Here is a 24,215-nt window from a genome sequence, read left to right as displayed (position 1 = left end):
ATTCTTGACATCAAGAATAGGATTTCTTGATATAAAAAATGAATTCTTGATATCAAGAAAGCCTATTCTTGATGTCAGAAAATGTGAATAAATGTTAAATCGGCTTGCCATACGAGCGTCAATGTACTTTGTATTGCAAGAATTAATTCTTAATATGTTGCCAATTTTTAACCACTCGAGCACTTTTATTTTTTTTCACAAAACTTAATGTCATAACACCCATCATTTCTAGCAATAAATCCATTTTAACTAAGCACGATCATCAAAGAATCGTATAACATCCGGGGGGGGGGGGGGTAATTCCCGGTCAATCCTTGCAACTTATATGTAGCGAAAATATGCATCATATCATGAATGAATTCTTGCGATACATTGACCATGTTGACGCTGGGTACCAGAGAGGTAAATTGTGCAATACATTTGCGTTCGAAGTCACAATGAATTCATGCAATACATGAACGCTCGGTGTCAGAGAATATTCGTGCATTACATTTGCGTTAAAAATCAGAATGATTTCTTGCAATACATAAACGCTCGAAATCAGAAATGAATTTTTGATATCAAGAATTGAATTCTTGATATCAATAATTGAATTCTTGATATCAGGAAATGAATTCTTGATATCAAGAAATCTAATTCTTGATGTCAGGAAATGTGAATAAATGTTTAAACGGCTTGCCAAGGGCGCGCGGCCCGTGTCCAAAACTGAAAAAACCCCCCCCCCCCTTTAATTTGACTGGGATAACAAAATATGACCAATAAGGGGATGCCAAGTCCTTTATTTACTCCCTAACATGCTATGGTTGATTTGAAAGGTGTATTCTTATTTGGTCCTGCCCAATTCCAACAGGTCTACTCGTCTAATATCCGCATGGTCTAATTGCCATTTGCCCACTCACCATTTCGTCTAATACCCATTTGGTCTAATTAGTATTGATGAAATGAAAAGGGATATTAGACCAACTGGTTATTAGACGAACTGGTGATTAGACGAAATAATTGTTGGACCAAATGGTTGTTTGATTTGATAGAATGCTGATGGACGGAATGGCATTAGACTTAATGAAGGTAGACCACGAATCGTGATGAGTGGACGAGTTGCATGGCATCAGATGAATTGGCAGTATATACCATTTGAACAAGGTTCCGTTATACACTGTAAAAACTGTGGTGTTAAAACTGACACCAATTGGTGTTAATAGAGGACCACATCCTGAGGTGTTAAAATTACACCCTAGAGATTAAACATAATTACACCAAAGAGTGTAAATGTAACAACAAAAGGTGTAGTAATAACACATATAGGTGTAAAACTAACACCACCAATTTAACACCGGTGTAAAATAACTGGTGTGGTCCTCTATGTACACCGGTTAACACCACAGTTTTTGCTGTGTATAAACACTTGCTATAATGAGAATTGCACAATTTCCATACCAGCCAATCCGATTGAAGTATTGAAGTACTTTTAAACTCTTATTGCAAATTTGTTATGCAACAAGGCCTCAAGAGTTGGTCAAAATGTCCACCAAAAATATAACATTGGTCATATATAATGCCCAATCTTTTTTATGTGCAATGAAATCCCATCGTTAATCATGTCAATGAAAAAATACGTGTTTCGGGCCCGGGGGCACTTACATTGACGAGTGGATACCATGCGCGACCAAAAAAACACGTAAAAAGGATGTCCTTTTCACGATAGGGCACGTTACGTACGTAACGTGATAAGGGTGTCAAAAACACAAAAATAATGAAAAAAGGGTATCTAATTCGCTAGGAAGATTACGTGTTTAGGGTCGAATTGGCGGGAATGATCAAACAAAATTAAAATGTTTTATAAAGGATGTCCTTTTTGCCCCAACACTTCGTGTTTAGAGTCCGATTTGCGCGAGGTTGGGTCGTACTAAACCGAATAAGGTAAAGCCGACGACCGAAGGACCCGTAACAATAAAACATTCCTGTACTTGTTTAGGGGTTCATTTCAGGGAATATTTGCCAAGAGTATCGTTTTGTTTCCAATACTTGTTAAGGGTAGGGTTTCACGGCACGCCAATACTTGTTAAGGGGTGCATTTTCAGATTATGGAAATTGCGTGTTTAGGGTGCTTTTCGAGACCCCATGGTCGCGCATGGTATCCACTCGTGAATGGAAGTGCCCCCCGGGGGGGGGGGTTGGTATATGCTCAAAATTAAAAAAAATGTAGAGCTTTGACCTAAACCGGCTCTTTAGAAATCGTTCCCAAGCCAGTGACATAATATTGAAACACGGAAGGGATTATCATGAAACATCTATCAGGGGCTTCACTAAATCTAAGTTCAGATATACAGTGCGTATCAAAAAAGTTTACACTTAGAAAAAATCCTGTAAAATTATATATTTGTAATATCCTGATGATTTTTCCACATTTTAGCATTGGTATACAGATCCATTTAAGCAAATGACGATATAACTGTCGAAAAATATTTCCGCTTGAGTGAGCACCACGTACTTTTGAAAAGTTGGTGAAAAATGATTTGCGCAGAACTTTGAAATAGTTATGCGAATAAAAGTAAACCTTAATCATGAAGAACACGTGGAATTTAGCTATCAAAATTGATTTGAAGATATCTTTAACCTTTTTAAACTTGTTTCCTTGCCCAAAACACTTCGAAGAGGGCATTGCGCCCCACCCCACTTCCCCACACACCGAGTCTATCGTGACGATATTTGCTTTACACTGAGCTGTGATTTACATGAAATGGCTTAGGCTTGATTTTCATATTGTTAATCATTGCCAAGCTTGGGAAAAGTGTGCAGAAACAAGTATTAAATGAAAAATGAAATGTAAAGCCACTTTAAATGATAAAAACTTAGTGAAAAGTGCTGGAGATGGCTGATATAAACTTTTGTTCACATTCAGTTATGTCCTCAGATCCAGCTGGCACAAAAAGGGTAAAGATTGTGCTCACTAAGGGTTAAAATTTGGGCGGCAAAATTCTTACAAAATGCTTGAATGTATCTGTTTCATTTCAATTGGCTAAAAGTGCAAGGGAAATTTATGAGAAATGCTTCGCAGGGTAATATAAGTTTGATTTCGCCCTTTCCCCTTGACACAGCGTGGAAACAAGCATTTCTGCGCAAACAGATTTCTGCGAGCTTTACAAAAATGGACAGTGCTCACTCAAGTGTAACATTCTGTCAAAACTTTTACTTTCATTTGATAGATGAGACCCAAACCCATAATTATATGTGAAAAAATTACCCACATGTTGCATATTTTTGAATTCCCAGGGCTTTTTCAAAGTTTAAACTTTCTTTTGATACGCACTGTATAGGCCTATATCGCCTCAAACAAAATCGGGAAAAAGGGTGGTGACATCAACCTAACCAAAAATGAAACATGTATTTTGGTACATTGATAACTTTGCAACAGATTCCTTTCGTAAACAAGACTAGTAATTAATGTTGATCACTTTCAAAACAAGTTCAGGGTCGAGCTCTGTGCTTTTGACAAGAATTTTGGCTGTATGGATAGAGAGGAAATGGCGATATCTATAGAGAGCAGTTTTTGTAATTTGAACAAGAAAGTGCAATCAACCTGTCGGGGTAATTTTTTAAATGTCGTAAAACCAAGCAAACGTTGATGAGGTTGGGATTCATGGTTAGTTCAGAGCGCGCGGATGCCGGGAAGGATATGCATATGGCACAAACCTTGACTTTGGCCGAACCTCGGTTAAAATTGAGCTATATATAACGCTTCGGATTCTGCAATTAATTAGCTTGATAAAACAGTTTGGAAGATATCTAAACCAGAAGGAATCTCTCAATATCATGTCAGAGCCGGATATTAAGACGTTTTCTGGGGCGGATTACGGAGTCCTGAGCGCCATGCTCGCCTTATCTCTGGGCATAGGTTTCTACCAGGCCTGCGCTGGTGGGAAGCAGAAGACGGCTGAGGAATTCTTGATGGCCAATCGTAACATGCACCCGATTCCTGTGGCCCTCTCCTTGGTGGCTAGTTTCATCTCAGCGATCACCTTCCTCGGAACACCAGCCGAAAACTATGTTCATGGTATCATGCATAGTTGGTTCTGGCTGGCCAGTGTCTTTGCATCCATCATCACGATGCTTCTATTCATGCCGACGTTCTATCGGTTAGGTATAACGAGTTCTAATGAGGTTCGTACTTCTTTATCTTTTAAATGTTTTTAATCACATTATACCTTACTTTTAATATATCTAAAAAGAGTGATATTATTAACAAATATTCATGTTATCAAAAGACACAAACGTTAATGGTAGAGATGGTGATAGCAGCAACAGTACATAAAACAACTGTTGAATTTGCACCTATAATGCAGTTAATTTTTAAGAGTTTTTAATGCACCCATATGCAGTCATATTGACAGTTAAGCGCCTTCCCGGGGCCCGTAACACAAAACTTAGCAATGATCATAGAACATTTTTCTACGATTGATTCCATTGACTACAATGTACAATTAATCGTGAAAATCAAGCGTACGATCAATCGCTAACTTTTGTGCGACGGGACCCGGAAAACAAAAATGAAAGTAAAGATTGTCGACGTCTATTTCACTCTATTTCATCATGATTTAATCATAACTATTATTGATGAACGACATATCATGCATTTATATGATGCAGTCTGTACAGCACATAATATCCACCCATGATCGAGCAAACAACAATTGACATTGTACCAAAAAAAGACAGTGTACCGCAAATTTATTTGACCTATGATGTCTTCTTTGCAAAAGAAAAAGTTACATGACAACAACAGTCTCCTCTGCACCTGATAATAGTTGACGCGTGCACCAGTGAGAAAAAAAAAGGAAGACGGAATTCGTGTTCGTTTAAACCCACATTTTGCACTTCCATGATTTCATCGTGTGTGTATTTGAGTTTTGTCAGACGTGTATCAATCAGATATGATTATTTACGTCTGGGACCGACCTTTAGCGTCACCATCCGAAAGACGTGAGGTCTCGAACCTCTGCATCAATTTGTAACTTCCCCACATAGTGATTTATAGGCGCATGTCACAACGCTCTGTTGTGTTTTCACCGTTTGCCTATATTGTAGAAATATCAATTAGTCATAACAAAATACTTTTCTCAATTGAATGTTGATCATTTGAAAAAAACCTTCATCACCATTGTATGTATGAACCATGTCAAAATACTTGTTATACATTATAAGACTTGAATAATATTCATACTTTGAAAGAAAATGAGAGAGAAAGAGAGAGAGAATTAAGAAGACAAAGAAACTAAAACATAGGTGGGCTGATGATGTCACATCCCCACTTTCCTTTTTCTTAAGTTATTACATGAAATCTTTAATGTTTAATTTTTTTCATACATTTGTAAATGATGTGTCTCCATTATGATGAAATAAGTTGCGGCAATAAAAAAACTAATGCACTTAATCAGTTGCCAATCCATTATTTTTTCAGTTCTTGGTAGAAAGTTTTTGAATGAACCTAATTTCATAAAATACAAAAGAACATGTGGGGATATGACATCATCAGCCCATCTAATGAACATTCATTAAGACATGTCTAGAACTGTTTCACCGGAATAATGCAAATCTTTAAAATTCAATAACTTTGTTATTTGTGATCCGATTTTGATCAAGTTTTCAGCATTTTGCTCTGTGAGTTTTACTCTATTTATTAAGATATAAATATGTCCAGCATAATTATGCTCCATTGACAAAAACATGCAGCCTTTGTCGAAAATCGGTGAATCATGTAACAAATGTCTTCTAGGAGTCTCAGGACACAAACCACACATTTGCAATTTTTCGTCCGTTGCAAACCTTCGGACTATATCTGCTGTCCCATTCCACCAGCTTTCGACAAAAAACCTCATCGTTATTTTACTTGCATTTTCAAATGGATTAGTTGCATAGCGTATTAAGTGTGAAAATACCCTATTAAGAGAAGATACATCAACAAACACCTCCCAATGATCCTATTCTTTTATCATGAAGGCAGAGCACCTGAATATATATGTGAGCCATCCTGGGAAAATGGGTATTATAGGTGAAATTTTGGATTTCGGTGTTTTTATGTTTTCTGGTACCTGGACACATGTACAATGTGTATACAAAATATTAGAGTCTAATTCATGTTTAAATTAGAGATATGGCCAATTGAATCAGGGGTACCCCCCCCTGCCTGGCTGTAAGGGTAGTCATGGTAGTCTGGCATATTATTCATCTTTTCATGATAGGGAAATGTTGGTTCTCTTGTAACGCCCAACATACCTGGCCTAGGCGAGGTGATCTTTGTAGTGCAGACATAATTTCATACATACACACCGAGGCGAATACAATAAAACAAATTATTATGCATATTCAACCACACCCACACTAGAACCCACACACTCACATTATATGCAAAAAACCCTTATGGAGACCATTTGTCATACTACATTCGTCATAGCGCGTAGTTTTAACATGGGAGGAGATCACCAGATCCAATGACCAGGGGCAGATGGGGTTGGATTATTTATCTGAATTCTTTTTTTTTGGGGGGGACAGCTTATCATTATTTTTTTTGGGGGGTGCCCACCCCCACATACGCCGCAGAATATTTTCGAAAATGGGAGGGGGCTGTCCATGCAAACGAATTTGGTATTTTTTTACATGTTTATACATGCGTTCTAGGTAAAAATAAGTGGGGCCAAAGCCCCAGCCCACCTCTACCCTACTAGATTCGTCCCTGCCCATAAGCCCCCTCCCCCCCCCAAAAAAAAGAGACACTACCTTGCTGTTTGTCCATACTTTACTTTCTCGCAAAGTAAAATCTAAAAAAAAAATCATGCTTAAGCTTTGGAAAATAAACACAAACAAAATTCAATTTTGCAAAACCAAGTTCTTTTATGTGGCAATAAAGCTGATGCGAGGTACATTTCATAAAAGGTTTAATATGACAGCAACTCTTGACGAAATATCAACTTTCATTGAACGAGCGAATCAGGAAGCAGAAGTTTCACTGTTTTCATGGTAGTTTTCATTCGAGCAAGGGATCATAATTACCAACATTTCTTGAAATGGGCCACAGTTGGTTTCTTTTTAGGGATGGGGCAGTCATGGAAATATATTTCACAAATTAGTGCCAAATTATATGGATCACTGAAGGATTATGATTTTTTGGCACTTCGTTTAAAAAGAAAAAAAAATTGCATAAAAACTTGTCTCCACATATTAAAACGACAGGTATTATAACTAACAAATAATCACAAATACATAATCTTCTTTTCTATGCTACACTCTGTACACGTGTGAATGAAATGCGTTGTAAACATCTAATGCTTGAATAAAAATATAATTTCAGAGGTTAATTCTTGATATGGAAGAGACTACATACATTTACTCTTTTCTATGCAGCAGTATTAGGAAAACTCAGGGATGTGCATCGCTCTCCACTGTCCAAATTTGCACTAAAAAGGATATTAAACACGACAATCTCTCCTTAGTGTGTGCCTTTAGTATTATTACACACTCCTTAATACAGTAGCAAACTTACCACATTTCAATTTTTTACAATGACATCCTTCTAATGGGTCAGCAAACGTTATAAATTAAGTTTAATGTTTTTTAATCGAAAAATTTCATAGAGTTTGTTTGGGACAAAGATAAAACATGTATTTATTTTTCCATTTCCTCCCCAACCGAGGAGGCCGAGGTGCCTTGTCATCATCTAAGATCTTTCCATATATCCTATTCCTTCTATTTGGAAAATCCAGTTCATATATATGGGAGTATCTGAGAGAGTATGTCAGCAGGGTCACCAAAAGGGATAATTTTCGTCCTCTGCATTGTTTGCTTTCTTCATGTCCCGGTCTTAAAAATGCCACGTTCCGATGACTCGAATCTGCATGTTTGATGAATGCAATTGAAAAGTTCACCGATATTAATGTGTTATAAAGACAGTCACATTACACTCTTATTTCTTCATGATTCATGGACATTTATCAACAACATGATATTTAACATTTCACTCTTTGACTGTGTGTAAATGTTATTTGTATTTCTAATAATGGTGGAAGTACTCGCTGATGTCATATTTTTCTACCAAAAATAATAAGATTAAACTATTGTTGGGTAAAAGAAAAATTGAATGGCGGATGTCAGCTGCATTGTGGTTCTGAGATGCCTTGTCCTCACTGCACTAATACAGTTGCTCTGTAGATCCATGATGTGCCTTTAACATGCTTCACATAACGAAATAAAGGCCAATTAGTTAACAAATTTTCAGAGTTGAAGTTTATTTTTAAAAAAGACTTTAAAAAATATATATTTCTTTTATTTTCAAAAATATTTCTTTTTTAAACATTGAATGATTTTGTGTAGAAAGTTGGCGAACCTCATGTAATGTAGCTCGACTAGATGGTAGAAAAAATAAGAAATAACCCCCCCCCAAAAAAAAAATAGATATATATATTGTTATTTTTGAATAAATTTCTTATAAATTGTGACAATCTGTTTTCTAGTTATAATTTCGATATCATTTGCACAGTTTTGGTAAACCTCATACAAATGAACCCCACCCCCTCTGAAAAAAAATTAAAATCAGAAGTCCGACAAATAAGAATTTGTTTTGGAAGGGGATTTGAAAATATCCATAATTAAAAAGGATACTTCGATCTTAAAATGATCTCATCAAACGTACTAAGATACAACAAGCAAATGCTGCAAATTTCATCAAAATCTGATAACTAGATCTAAAAGGGTTTTTCATGCAATATAAGCACGTCTTAATAAATATTCGCTAGATGGGCTGATGATGTCACATCCCTACTTTATTTTTTCTTATGTCAAAACATAAAATCATACTTATTTATTTTGTCATACGTGTGTGAATGATAAATCACCCTTTTTGCATTCATTAATATCTAGTCTTGGAGGCGGAAAATAGAACAAACATAATTTCATGTAATGATATACAAAATAACATTCAAGTTGGAACATCTTTGCATAAGTTTGTCAAGTAAATTCATAAAAAATCATGCATAGAACTGTTTCACCGAAATAATCCATATCTTTAAATTATCATGGCTTTTTTACTCCTTGTCCAATTTTGATTTTTTTTAATATATATTTTTACAAACTTATTGCATGTGATAGATTTAACTTAAATGGCTATGTTACATACAAATGTGTAACATAGCCCGTCCGCACCTACTTAGATAGTCCGTCGCTACATACAAGTATGAAACGACGGACTATCTAAGTTGGTGCAGATCTAGTTGATAGCCTAGGCAGACATAAGTTAGATCTTAATAAGGCCGTCAAAGGCCCGGACAAATACTGTGAATCGCTTCAGCAGTCGCATGTAATTTGAAGTTCCTAAAAAGCTCTCTCTCGATCGATCCACATAAGTACGCAACACAAAATTCACATTCAAGTGTTAAGTTGCCATATTCCTCGCATCACAATTATCAATGAATCTAACAAAACAACTCAATCTGCAACATAATTCAACTTACCTTCATGAGTTTGAGCCAGGGGAATTACATCCAATCAACATATATCCCAACCCGCCACCAAATTTATCGAGCAAATATCCACTGTTCTGAAAAATAAAAATGCGCCTGACATTTTTTTTTATTTCCCGCGGGTTGTTTGTTTTGTTTTTCCTCGCGACGCGCGCCAGACAAAAGTTTGATGACACGCGTATTTAAATGACGTCCTAGCGCATTTATTGTCTCTCACCAATAGTCTGGTTATCGCGCGACGCCACACATATATATAGGTGTGTGTGTGTGTGTGAAGCTATACATGTACAACAGCTTTGGCAACTCTTTTGTTTTAAGTATTGTGTAAAGAACTGGATGAAGAACAATGAGGCTGAGGCATGGCGGCTTGTCATTGTTCTAAACCCACCTTCACCCGACAAAGGAAATTATAATTGGTATATAGTGTCGAAAATCTGTCTATCTGACGGTCAATCGGATCGGGCTCGCCCTAACCACTAACCCGTCTCTGTCGTCTAGTGGTTAAGGCACCGGCGTTCAAAGCTGGGGGCCGGGTTCGATTCCCGGCAGAGACATTTTTTTCGGCATCACCAATTTTTCCAAAGGGTAGATAGCTCTGGGGAACCTTGATTTAAGCTACGCCTACCATTGTTCTCTTCATCCATTTCTTTACAATATTTAAATAAAAAAGAGTTGCCAAAGCTGTTGTACATGTATTATAATTTTACACACATGTATATATATATATATATATATATATATTCACTCGTTGTTATTTCTGTCTACCAAGTTTAACTTCAATAATGATGAGTACATGCACTACTCGTTTTGCTGATTGCCCCCTTACATTATTATATATATTTATATATATATATAAAATTTAAAGAGAGAGTTGTGACTATATGTGTGAAGTGTAGAGTAGAATCAAGGATGAAGCAAAGTATACACTATAATCTTGTCAAGATTTCGGCCCTGGCCTAGCTTCTTCAGCTTTTATTTGTAAATAACAACCCCTGTTAGATAACACAACCCTATAATTCAGAATAATTTGCTATGACCCATGTCAGGTACTATTTCACTTTACTTTTTATATATTTCTGTTAAATATGATCTTTGGTTATTCCGTGTAATTACACAGAAAAAACTGTGGTGTTAACCGGTGTACATAGAGGACCACACCAGTTGTTTTACTCCGGTGTTAAATTGGTGGTGTTAGTTTTAAACCCATAGGTGTTATTACAACACCTTTAGTTGTTACTCTCTAGGGTATAATTTTAACACCTCAGGGTATGGTATACTATTAACACCAATTGGTGTCAGTTTTAACACCCGACAGTTTTTACAGTTTACCATAAGATTTCTCATATTTGTTTTGGTTTTGCTGTTCAATTCATTTTGCTATTATTATTTTCGTTCTGTTGCTTATTCTATGATTTGCTTTATTTGTTTTGTTTAGCAAATAAAACATATATATATATCAATAATATCGATTCTTTACAGCCATTATTATCCGATATAATCCCAATAATCTTGCATCATATTTTCTTTCAGTACTTAGAGTTACGGTTCAATCGCTTCGCTCGATATCTTGGGATGGGAATATTCTTTCTCTACATGGTGAGTAGAATATTAATCGAATTCTAAGATGATGAAGATTCAGGATTTTAATTGGGGCACTGGCATTTTTTCGATTAATGACAATAATAATGATGATAAAATTGATAGCAATAATAATAATCATAATAATAATAACAATAATGATAATAACAATTATCCCATCTTACCTTTTATATATATAGATTTTTTACCTTGGTATTGTTCTATACGCACCCTCCTTGGCTCTTAATGCTGGTAAGTTATATTACGAAAAATTATCATTTCATTAGATGCTTTTGATTTTTTTTTGAAGATGATCCTTCAATGTCAGGATTCTATATCAATAAACTTTTGAATTTGAATTGAATTTAGAAGATTATATTTATATGTGTACATGCAATCTATTCAACAAAAATCATTATCCATGTCCAATACCGCATACATTCGTAATTCCAAAGCTTCGTTATTCCGAAGGTTCGGATATTCCGAAGGTTCGTATTTCCGAAGGTTCGCTAGTCCGTAAACGAAATGAGGTTCGTAATTTTGAAGGTTCTTTAGTCCGAAAACTAAATGATTAACGAACCTTATTTCGTTTTTGGACTTACGAACCTTCGGAACATCGAACCTTATTCCGTTTTCGGATTATCGAACCTTCGGAACAACGAACCTTATTTCGTTTTCGGATTAACGAACCTTCGGAACATCGGACCTTATTCCGTTTTCGGATTATCGAACCTTTGGAATAACGCCACAAACGTTCGGATTAACGAACCCTTTTACGTTTTCGGATTAACGAACATCGAGGTATAGGCAATTTACGTGTTTCGGAATTACGAAGTGTAACCGTCCAATACTGATCAGTGACACAAAACAGATTCTGGTGACAGGTCGACATGGCGGTGTGCATCTTCACGGTGACGTGACATTTGCCCGGGGGGGAGGGGGGGGGGAGGGAGCAGTCAAATGTATTAATATACACATGCGTGACCAAATTATTTCCAAACACCTCGGCTCGATCCTAAACGAGTTGTTTCTCTGTGTGCAAAATACCCCCCTAAACAAGTTCTTCACGGGCTTAATATATTTACACATTTTGGCCCCTAAACAAGTTGTCGCCAGAACATGACCCTGGGGGGAATACTTGGGGGTAAAACATACCCTAAACACGTTCGGCTAGTCATTATAAAAAGGATTTGGAAAAAAACATTACCGTAAATACGTTTGAGCCCGCATTGACCAGTCTTTCGGAACCACCCTTTTTCTTGAAAATCGGTGTTTTTTATATCCTTAACGAGTGCACGCGCGTCCCGCGTCCACCACTTTAAACGTGTTTTTTTTTTATGGGGGGGGGGTCACGCATGTGTACAGCAATATATTTGACTGCCGCACCCCGGGGGATGGGGCTACTGCGACTATTGCTCCGGCCTTAAGACGAAGGGTCAGGGTTTGCAATAGGGTTTTATGTTAGGTTTAGGGAAGGGTATAGACCCAGGGTGGAAGCCATTCATTATTTTGATTACCACGAACAACGACAAATTATGAAGCCAATCATTCCATAGACATGATAGAGGTGTGGTTTAAAATTGTAGTCTAGACTAGGTCCCCGTTTTGCAAAGAGAACTGATTGCTCCAATCAATCGTAACTCTATGGAAATCCATTAGTGTCATAATTTCTTTCTGCCATCAAGAGTTCAATTAATTTATGGATTTATGGATATACATTCATATCTAGATTTTTGTTTAAAAACATGCATTTTATATGTTTACTTTGCTGGCTTTCCATAGTTGCGATTGATTGGATCAATCGAAACTCTTTGTAAGACAGGGCCTAGGTCTCAACATAGGTTTAATTGTCACAATACCGCCCCAGTTTAATTTCATCACCTTAGGTCGTGCCGGGAGGTCGTGGTCCTCTCCTCCACACCAAATGGTGTTAATTTCAACACCCGAGTTAAAACACTGACTGATTTACCAATAGGATGATAGGGGAGGTGCCGTGACCGAGTGGTCTAAGATGGCTGGCTATATATATGTATACATGGAAAGTCCGGGTTTCGATCCCCGGCCGCGGCACCTCAGTCCATGAGCAAGTCATTTAATCTAAAGTGCTCTTTTATCCTGCTTTCAAATATAATGGAAATGCTGTATGCATTATGCATTATTGGTAACTAGGTGTGCACTTGTAGGATAATCAAATATAATGGGAATGTTGATAGACTTGAACATTAAACGATTTTAAATTCTAGGCACTTCCACGGTTGGTTTCTCATAGTTGTGATTGATTGGACCAATCAGGCGCGGATCCAGAGGAGGGGGGTGGGCATAGAAGAGAGCACAAGGGGCATGTGCCCCCCCCCCCCCCATTTGAGAAGAAAAAGCCATTTGAAATTGATGACCTTTTTGAGGTTGTCAATTTTTTTCGGTACGAAATATCCTTAATTTGTGGCTGAAAACCTTTTTTGGGGAGGGGGGGGGGGGGGGGGCTTGTCAGAATTTTCCTCCCAAAAAATGCCCCCCTCCCTTTTGAAAATCCTGGATCCGCCCCTGGGATCAATCACAACATTTTCAAGAGATGATCACTTATGACCAAAATTAAAAATATCCTAACACTTTGATTAAAAATGTCCAAGACTAAATAATACAAATATAATTATGTTGAAAATGATTTGAACAATGAGATTCTAGATTGGATTTTCATAGTTTTGATTGATTAATTCTCCCTGTGTAACATGGGCCTTCAGAATGAGAAAGTTAAAAATACCCTGCTATTATTTTCATTCATTTTCAATTGGCCATTTTAGAAAGAGCATTATTCTGAACATCATGCCGTGTTTCATGTTGATGTAAAGTAATATTTTTTTTCTTTAATATGCCACCTGTTGCTCTATATGGATTCCCAGGATTGTATTTTCCTAACATTCCATCAAAATTCAATTCAGTCCATCTTTTTAAAGGAAAGTTTTATTAAGCTCCATGGGTTCTCGCCATATCATCTCTGGAGAAAAAAAATCCCGACAAAATAATATTTTCCGTAATGCATCAAAGTTATTGCTTATGACCTTTGGCTTTGGCAGTTCTTTTGATATAACAGAAAACATAATCGCACAAATATTTTTATTGACCTTGATGTCATTGTTTACGGCTCAACATTCAATATCGAAATGATTTTTTTCAAGCAGCTGTATTTATTCTATTATTGTCAGGTTCATGGTGATCATAGTGCTTGGAGACATTCTTTATGACAAGCGCTATATAAATGATGTTAATTATTATTATTAATAGTAGGATGTGAAAGTCATTGTAGCTTGTCCAGTATTGTGTGCGCCTCACAGGCGACTGACTGGAATACTCCCCAGGGAGTGGAGGATGTGCACACATTGTGTGCGGGAATGACTGATTGAATCCGATGACCGGGGTAATAATATATCTGTAAAGCGCTAAGAAACGTCGTTCCGATGGATTAAGCGCTATATAAAAGCGGATTATTATTATTATTAAAGTGTTTTCACAAGCCACATAATGCATAGTGACGCTCACTAGGCTAATGGGGCCTCGAAATTGGGAAAATGTTTTCATTGAATGTATTAAAATAATTAAAAAAATAAATAAAATCTATTTCAAGCATGCTTGGGGTGATGATATGACTAATTTTTTTACACCCTGACCTGGATCTTGTTGGAATGAGTCGGCATCGTTAGGGGTGGGAATAGGTTGGGGGCAGTGGCGGACAGTGACCCGGAGGAGACAAGGCATTGAGGGGCAGAGCATTGTTCACAAACAATACAGTGCCCCTCCAATGCTTTGTCTCCTCCGGGTCACAGTCCGCCACTGGGGAGGGGGTCCGGCCCTATCCCAATTTTTCAGTACACGTGTACAAAAACACGAAAATTGCCATTTTGGTATTTAGCACTTTGACCCCTTCAAAGCCATTCCGTGGCCCCTACTAAATCAGAACCGAGGAAGGACAATCGAATCATGAGGATCTGTAGTGGACGATTTAATGAAGAATATATGCGCATATTCCCATGATTTTATGTGCATTAAAGGTAGATTTGAATATAATTGAGAAAAATCAAAGAATCATGACGCTATAACAAACCCACCGAAATCGCATGTAAAATAAGAAAGTTTCGCTTATTTATTTAGTACAAAATAGTTATATTCACAAGTGGCATGCAAATGGGACAGTCGATGATGTTCTTCACTCACCATTTCTTTAGTGTTTTATTGTTTGAATGATACAATATTTCATTCTTTACAGAGTTGGCAATAAGGACCAACTTGACATATAGCATTACACGCTGCTAATCCACCTGTTCAAGGAGGAATAAAACATCGTTTCACATGGCAATGGTGAGAAAATATGGTATTTCGTTTAATAAAATACAAAGGAAATAGTGAGTGGATGACGTCATAAGTCGCCTCATTTTCTTACCGAACAGGATGTGAAATTGAGTGATATTTCAGTCTTATTTTACACCCGATTTTGACGAAATTTTCAGTGTCATGCCTGTTGGATTTTTTTTTTCGTTTCATTTAAATTACCTTTTTTGTTAACTTAACTTGTCCTTTAATAATGTGATTTTGTTCTTTATTGAAATACACACACACAGTGACAGGACTAAATCTATGGGGATCGGTTTTCGCTATCGGTATTGTCTGTACGCTTTATACCACAATAGTAAGTATGATATAAAAAAAATCAATTTCGCAAATTAAAATCATAGAAGTATATTGGTCTGCGGTTATTTGAATTGGCGTTTGTGTTTGTGTTGTTTTTTAATGTTTTGTTATTTATATTCCTTAAAATATCCATGCCACCCCCCCCCCCTCCTCTCTCTCTCAAAAAAGAAGGAAACAGATTGCAGTCGATATATCAAGAGTTTAGTTGCAAAAGGGGCTAGGTCCACTTTGGACCATTCCGAGAAAAAACATGATTTTTTATTCTGACTTATTGCAATATTCTTATGAGAAACTAAATTGTCGTTTTGTACTACCCTATCATTGGGTGTAAAAGAAATCTACCTGTCTTCATTTTTTCCATATGCTTAAACAAAATTATCATTGTGGAAACAAAAACTTTGAAAACGGGGCACAAGCTATTTTCGGAGGAAAGTTATGTACATTATACAGCTGCCCATGGGGGGGGGGGCAGTTTCGTGCTGATTTGTGGCATGAGGCGCGGAACGGTTTTGATAGGAGAGGAGGAGCTGGCCATGAAAATTCGCAATCGGGTTGTTTAATGTTTGCGCTTTTTAAACGTTTTTTTAGATGTAGAGGTGTTGTGGCTCAGTGGATAAGTCTTCGGACATTGAACCACAAGGTCCGGGGTTCAAATCCCACCGCAGCACTAACGTCCTTTGGCAAGGCGTTTATCTACATTTGCCACTCTTAACCCAGGTATAGTATATGGGTACCCGGTCGGAAGGAATTCCTTGAATGCTCGTTGCGCCCGATCGGGTAGCCGTGCTGAAGCCGGGGTAATAGAATGCAGCGCTTAGAAACATTTGTATTAAGCAATTATAAAATGTTGCATATTATTATTATTTCTAAGGAGACTAAAGCCCCCCCCCCCAGTTTCCGTAACCCTGTTGATATTTCGGAGGGGGTGGGGTGGGCAACTCCCAATATGATGCTGTATAAACATTTGAAATTCGAGTGAGCCACCCCACATCATCGAAATTGCATAATTATATTATTGCGATGGATCGTCTTACACGCAGACCACCTCACAAAAATGTAAATAATTCCACTGTTATGAAACAGTACATGCACTTGTTGATAATTATGTTGTATCTCCATGCGCATTTCAGTCTTTGCAACTGCGATGCATGATTTGATGAATACCATACAAATGAAATTGAGTAACCAAACGGGGGACGCGGAATGGGCGGGGGGGGGGGAACTTCTGCCTCCTACTTGTTTACACCCCTCCTCAGAATCACAGCCCATGGTAACTCTGCATGACAATCCATTTATTTATTTATCTATTTATTTTATTTATTATATTTATTTATTTGTCTACTTATATATTTATGAAAAGACATTCACTTATTATTTATTTATTCATTTATTTATTCCTTGAATGCTTGATACGCCCGATCAGGGTAGTCGTGCTAAAGCCGGGGTAATAGTATGCAGCGCTTAGAAACATTGGTATTAAGCGCTATATAAAAATTGCATATTATTATTATTTATTTATTTATTTATTTATTTATTTATCACTCACTCATTTATCATTTTAATCTTTAGTTTTATTTATTCAGGGTGGCGCCTCATCACTTACACAAACTGCTGTCCTTGAAGGCCTGATATAAAAATCAATATGAACAAAGCTGGTACAAATCCATTTTTTTTTAATTCACATCTTCAGGGAGGGATGAAAGCTGTTCTTTGGACTGACGTGTTTCAGATGACATTGATGGTAGTCGGGTTCATCGCCGTCATCATCCAGGGCGCCCTCAGGGTTGGTGGGATAGACAATGCTTGGCAGATTGCTTCATCGGTCGACGATAGAATGAACATATGGATGTAAGTTAGAAAGAGTTATTATGGGTCAGCGTTGTCTATTCATGGTCAAATCAGACTAAACATGCTATAATAAAAAATTTGAACTTTTTTATTTACATGTCACAATTCGATTTATAGGGCTTTCCTTTTTTAGAAGGTTCATTTTGTTGTAACAATATTTCGCATTGTTTTGTAATTATATTGCTGAACTTGACATTAAATAAATCCGTATTGATCACTCACTCACTCAATCAATCAATCAATCAAGCAATCACTCAAGCAATCAATCAAGCAATTAATCAAGCAATCAATCAAGCAAGCAATCAGTCAGTCAATCAATCAATCAATCAATGAATCAATCAATCAAGCAATCAGTCAATCAATCGATCGATCGATCGATCGATCAATCAATTAATCAATCAATCGATCAATCTATCAATCAACAAATCAATCAATCAATCGATGAATCAACAGGACAGGGTCTGTAATGTTCCTCCTCCCCCCAAAAAAAAAATAATAATAATAGATAAATAGTAATAATAAGTTTCTTGAAAGGAAGTTTAAAGATTCGATCAGCAAGCTATAGAGATTTTAGTCTTGTTGACGGTAAATGACCTCAAACTATTAATTTTTCTTTCTTCCCTTTTCTTTATATAATTTCTCCCTACTTCTAAAAAACATACGATGCGAACGAGACAGAAATACAATCCATTGTCAATCAGTTTCAATGAAAATCTTGGCCTGAAAAAAAACATCGATTGTCATTTTTTTTTCAGTTTTAGCACTGACGTCACACAACGTCACACGGTATGGGGGATTTTGATTGGCGGAACCTTCGCATGGACCAGTATCTTCGGCGTGAATCAGGCTCAGGTGCAGAGGTACCTCACGTGTGGGTCCATCGAGAAAGCAAGAATGTGAGTTATAACCTGGATTAAAGGGAAAGTTCACCCTGACAAAAAAAATTATCGTAAAAGAGTTACGATTGATCCGATCAATCACAACTATGGAAAGCCAGCAACGTCAACATTTAAAATACACGTTTGTTCAAAATACTACCTAGATATGATTAATCGTTTTCTTGAAAATTCAGTGTGAATCTTTTTGATTTCAAAGGACATCGTGCAAATTTCCCCCCCAAAAAAAATATGACAATGATGGCTTGCCATATATCCCTTTGTATCTTGTAAGACGGAGCTCAGGAATGATTATTTACCAATGTTTCCATCAATTTGTTCCATTGTATCTCATTGAATTGTTAACACCATATAAACCTGACAGAACGCTACGTTCAAGTAAAAAGTCATTAGTACAGGTCCCACATACTGTGACGAAGTCATATGTGGAAAGATCAATTTCACATGCAGCTGCTATTTTATAGAATAATCTGCCAGAATATCTTAGAAATATACAACCATACGAAAAGTTTAGAAATAGCTTGAAAACACATTTATTCACCATTTTGTAAACAATTAATGTAAGAACCCAGTGCTCTCCCCTCCATCTCCACTCCTTTTGTAAAAAGCGCTTTAGAGACATGCAACTTTGCTTATAAGTGTATTTTGCGCTATACAAAAACGTTTAATTATTATTATTATCATTTATGCAAATCGCTGCCTTCCAGGTGCAGATCTAAAATATGTACCCATCAGCGAAAGGAATGTATCCCCTCTTGATCCTACCCCATTCTTCTGACTTTTAATTTTTTTTAGACTGAATACGTGTTTGATTTTAGAGTGGATACCCTGTTGTGTACCAAAATTTAAAAATACATGTTCTCCACCATTCAGAAGTCCCAAGCCCGCCCCTAAACAAGTTCCACTTGAATATTTTGATTTCTTCTTTTTTCATTGAATAGTCGCTGGTGATACATTATCATAATTATGGACTTATGCTTCTATGAAGTTCCCCGCAAATTCTACTTCAAAATAATAATAATGATAATATAGGATATTTAGATTGCGCACATATCCACCTTGTTAGGTGCTCAAGGCGCTCCTATATTACCTAAGCTAGGCGTTCATAGCGCACACAGCTTCTTAAGGAATTACTTTCTACCGGTACCCATTTACCTCACCTGGGTTGAGTACAGCACATTGTGGATCAGTTTCTTGCTGAAGGAAATTACGCCATGGCTGGGATTCGAACCCACGACCCTCTGTTTCAAAGTCCGAAGACTAATCCACTGGGCCACAACGCACCGGGCCACAAAGAAGTAGCTGTATTATGTACTTTTAAGATAAAAGTCTAGTACTCGTGATATTACCTTTATATCCCATCCCTTTCATAATCTCCCCCTCCCTTGCGCCCCCTCTCCCTACACTGTCTGTACTTTCTATCTTACCCCCCCTCCCCCTCTCTCTCTCTTCCCCATTCTCTCTTTATTTCTCTTTCAAATCCTTATCCTCTCTTCTCTCTCCCCCTTTATCTCTCCCTCTCTCTCCCCTTCATCTTCCCCTCTCTCTCTCCATATCCTTCGCTCCCCCTCCCCATCTCTCTCTGACGCCGCCCCTCTCTCACTATCTTCCTAGTATCTCCTTTGTTCTCATTCTTTCTTTCTTCCTTCCTTTCAGAGCAATATGGATCGCCATGTTTGGTATGATCTTGGTTCAGGTGCTCCCTCACATAGTGGGCGTGGTCATGTATGCTAATTATGCTGGCTGTGACCCCAAACTTCACGGCGCCATAGCGAGCTATGACCAGGTTTGTGACATTAGCCTAATAGCTGTTTACGTCTTACTCAAGCTCTGAAATTATAGTATTTAGTCAAAATGCTGAACGCAATATAACGCATTATAACGTAAATATAAAGACAACCCTTTTTCAGTGGGTTAGCGCTGAATAACCTTTTGCAACCAGTACAATTCCTTCGCTTTGGGTGGTTGACGATGGAGTAAATATGCATGATAACCGGTATATAGAAAGAAAGAAAGAAAGAAAGAAGGGTAACTAAAACAACACAAATGGATACAGAAAGTCGTCGAATACAACCACTGCTCGCAATCATTTAAAACACATTATTCTTTTTTTTTAATATCAATAATGGTCAATATTATGTATATTGACCCTTATTAGAGTATTACTCGTCTATATTGTCAAACAGATTATTTTTGTTTCTAAACAAATATATTGCAATAATAATCTATTTAATTGCTACATTGTAATATTTTAGATTGTGCAGGCCCATTTACTCAGATGCAATCAGATGTTGAGTTCCAATGTTATACTCTGTAACTGTATAATGATTTAGACCATGAGTGATTTTGAACTGAATGATCAATAAAGATCACAACAATGGCCTCTTTATGTAAATTTTATATCTGGATGTTATATTTTCATATTGGACCAGTTGATGCCCTATTTCATCATGGACCTGTTTGGTTCGATGCCAGGTTTACCGGGGTTACTTACATCGGCAGTCTTCAGTGCAGCATTGAGGTAAAATAATAAGGTATCACAGGCCTAATTAATTTCCCATAGACTTGTGTGTTAAAGTGGCACTTAAACAGAATTCATAAAAAATAAGGAGGAAATTCAAGGGTTGAATGTTTTCTACCAGTGGATAGGATAAATGTCTGACATTCTATATCTGACCAGAAAAGGGTACGTCGACCGGCTCATTTTAAAAATAAATCAGCATTTACGAAGACTACACCTGACGTGACCAAATTCATCACTTGAGAGAGTAAAATAACCCTAATTCTTCCGCCAGTGAAAATATAGTGGTGAAATATCTTTCCAATTTGGAAAAAGTAAGTTCAGTAGGGACACTCCCTAGAATCAGTGTTGGATTGTCAGTCATATTCATTCATTTTTGTCAACATCAAATCTTAACCTGAGGTTAAGTTTTTGAAATGACGTCATAACTTAGAAAGTATATGGACCTAGTTAATAAAACTTGGCCATAAGGTTAATCAAGTATTACTGAACATCCTATTAGAGTTTCATGTCACATGACCAAGGTCAAAGGTCATTTAGGGTCAATGAACTTAGACCATGTTGGAGGAATCAACATCGAAATCTTAACCTGAGGTTAAGTTTTTAAATGTCATCATAACTTAGAAAATATATGGACCTAGTTCATGAAACTTGGACATAAGGTTAATCAAGTATCACTGAACATCCTGCACGAGTTTCATGTCACATGACCAAGGTCAAAGGTCATTTAGGGTCAATGAACTTTGGCCGAATTGGGGATATCTGTTGAATTCCCATCATAACTTTGAAAGTTTATGGATCTGATTCATGAAACTTGGACATAATAATAATCAAGCATCACTAAACATTTTGTGCAAGTTTCAGGTGTCATGATTAAGGTCAAAGGTCATTTAGGGTCAATGAACTTTGGCCGAATCGGGGTATTTGTTGAATTACCATCATAACTTTGAAAGTTTATTGGTCTAGTTCATTAAACTTGGACATTAGAGTAATCAAGTATCACTGAACATCCTGTGCGCGTTTCAGGTCACATGACCAAGGTCAAAGGTCAATGAACTTTGGCCGAATTGGGTGTATCTGTTGAATTACCATCATAACTTTGAAAGTTTATGGATCTGATTCATGAAACTTGGACATTAGAGTAATCAAGTATCACTGAACATCCTGTTCGAGTTTCAGGTCACATGATCAAGGTCAAAGGTCATGTAAGGTCAATGAACTTTGGCCATGTTGGGTTTTTTTGTTGAATAACCATCATATCTCTGTAAGTTTATTGGTCTAGTTCATAAAAAGTGGACATAATAGTAACCATGTATCACTGAACATCTTGTGCAAGTTAGAGTAGTATTCAAAGTCAGCACTGCTGCTATATTGAACCACGTGATGCAGGTGAGACGGCCAGAGGCATTCCACTTGTTGTCAATCAGCAATATCAAATTTAAAAATTGAGAAATGGGTTGGCTCGAATGAATATCTTTGGCCTGCCAGTTGTGATTAGGCCCGTGCAGCCTTAAGAAGGTTTACTTCCGATTGGTCTAAGTGCCAATTCGTCCAATTCCCAACTCATCTACTATTATGTATTATTTTACGAGGCCGCCACCATTTTCAAGCTTAACCGCTCACGATGGCGGTCTCCTGCATTCGTTTAAACTGATATTTCCTTTTTATTGAATAGTGCGTCTTGTTGATATTTATTTTTCATTGCTTTATTATGACTATATTGCTTTATTGTTTTGTCAAACTTAAATGTATCACCTTTGTAGATATGTTTCATATTTATCTAGAATGCAGAAATAAAATAAAATAAAATCAATCAATCAATCAAATCAATCGATTATTTGGTCTACCATCGATTCGTCCACTATTCATATGATCCAATTGCCATTTCGTCCACTCACCATTTCGTCTAATAACCAGTTAGTCCAATTGTCATTTGGTCCATATACAATTTTGGTCTTATTTGACTTAATGTCCATTGGGCGAAATGAATGAAAAGACAAGGTGTTAGACCGACAGGTTATAATACGAAATGGTCATAGACGAACTGATTTTGATTAGACGAAGTGATTATTGGACCAAATGGTTATTGAAACAAATGGCTGCTAGACGAAATGTTGATGGACGGAATGACCTTAGACTAAATGAAGGTAGACCATGTCATTACTTGGATTTACTTGGATGTAGAGACATAAAGCTGGAAGCTTATTTGCCCCTCGTCACGTAAGGTTGTCTCTGGTATGGTGAATATTTTAATGGATGGGATTTCCGGTGCCTCTCGATTACAGATTTAAATGCATTTATACTAGTAGCAGAAACTGCTTCCTCTGGCAAAGCATTCCAGTTAGTAATGCTTCTAGCTGTAACAGCATATTGTCTACATTGATTGGACGAGTTGGCAATAGACGAATCGGCTGTTTACCATGAAGAGTTCGCCATGACAACGAGATTTGTGTCATTTTTAGGACTGCTATATCGTTCTTAAAATAATCTGGGCGTTGCAAGAAATTAACGTTCAATTGGAAAAATCCATCTTTAGTCCCCCGCCAAAATAGGAACGTTTAAGAAAGATGAGTTGCAATTGGACGTAAATCAGCTACTAAACTGCGTTTAATCAAAGGACCTATATGCTTGATTCTGGGACTTACGCTTGTTTGGAATTGAAGCGTCTTGCCATGCACCTATTCAAATATTGCTGCATTTGATATGAAGTAATTATTACATAGACAATTATGGATGCATTAGTTATTTTTCATATTTTTTTTCAAATTATCTGAGTGTTTATCATCCAATATTTTTCCATAAGATTAATGAGTTGGAAAACGTCTCCGGATGTTCAGAACATAGAATTTGTTGATGCCGCATCGCGTTATCGACACTCTTCGACAGTACCATCTCATCTAGTAGTTTAATTGTCAAGTCACACTGTGTTTTATTGATTAAATTTTAACGTCAAGGAATGACCAAAAATCGGGAGACGCAATATTATAACGACCGGCATGAATGTTATTACTATCCCACAGTACTATTTCATCGGGTCTGAACGCCCTCGCAGCAGTAGCCGGCGAAGATGTCATCAAAGGCATTTGGCCGAACATGAAGGATAGTCAGTACACGTGGATATCGAAAGGATTTGGTGAGAGGCGAATCAGGACATTTTTTGCAAGCACTTCCTAGACGCTTTCT

At 37.1% G+C, this 24,215-nt stretch overlaps 1 protein-coding gene across 1 annotated transcript in view; it reads left to right on the top strand.

Annotated features, from left to right (window-relative positions):
• Positions 1-3,678: 3,678 nt before the first annotated feature.
• LOC121420663 (sodium-coupled monocarboxylate transporter 2-like) overlaps positions 3,679-24,215 on the top strand; it is a 28,013-nt gene continuing 7,476 nt past the window's right edge. The window contains exons 1-9 of the mRNA XM_041615326.1: positions 3,679-4,161; positions 11,040-11,105; positions 11,288-11,339; positions 15,698-15,765; positions 17,458-17,615; positions 18,371-18,511; positions 20,168-20,297; positions 20,944-21,032; positions 24,053-24,165. Of these exons, the coding sequence (XP_041471260.1) occupies positions 3,814-4,161; positions 11,040-11,105; positions 11,288-11,339; positions 15,698-15,765; positions 17,458-17,615; positions 18,371-18,511; positions 20,168-20,297; positions 20,944-21,032; positions 24,053-24,165 (1,165 nt within the window). The 5' untranslated portion in view covers positions 3,679-3,813. The remainder of the gene's footprint in view (positions 4,162-11,039; positions 11,106-11,287; positions 11,340-15,697; positions 15,766-17,457; positions 17,616-18,370; positions 18,512-20,167; positions 20,298-20,943; positions 21,033-24,052; positions 24,166-24,215) is intronic.

This window comes from Lytechinus variegatus, chromosome 8, assembly GCF_018143015.1.
Source record: "Lytechinus variegatus isolate NC3 chromosome 8, Lvar_3.0, whole genome shotgun sequence".
NCBI classification, from domain to species: Eukaryota; Metazoa; Echinodermata; class Echinoidea; order Temnopleuroida; family Toxopneustidae; genus Lytechinus; species Lytechinus variegatus.
Note: the sequence above shows the minus strand (reverse complement) of the source record. Positions and strands in the feature narration are given on the sequence as shown.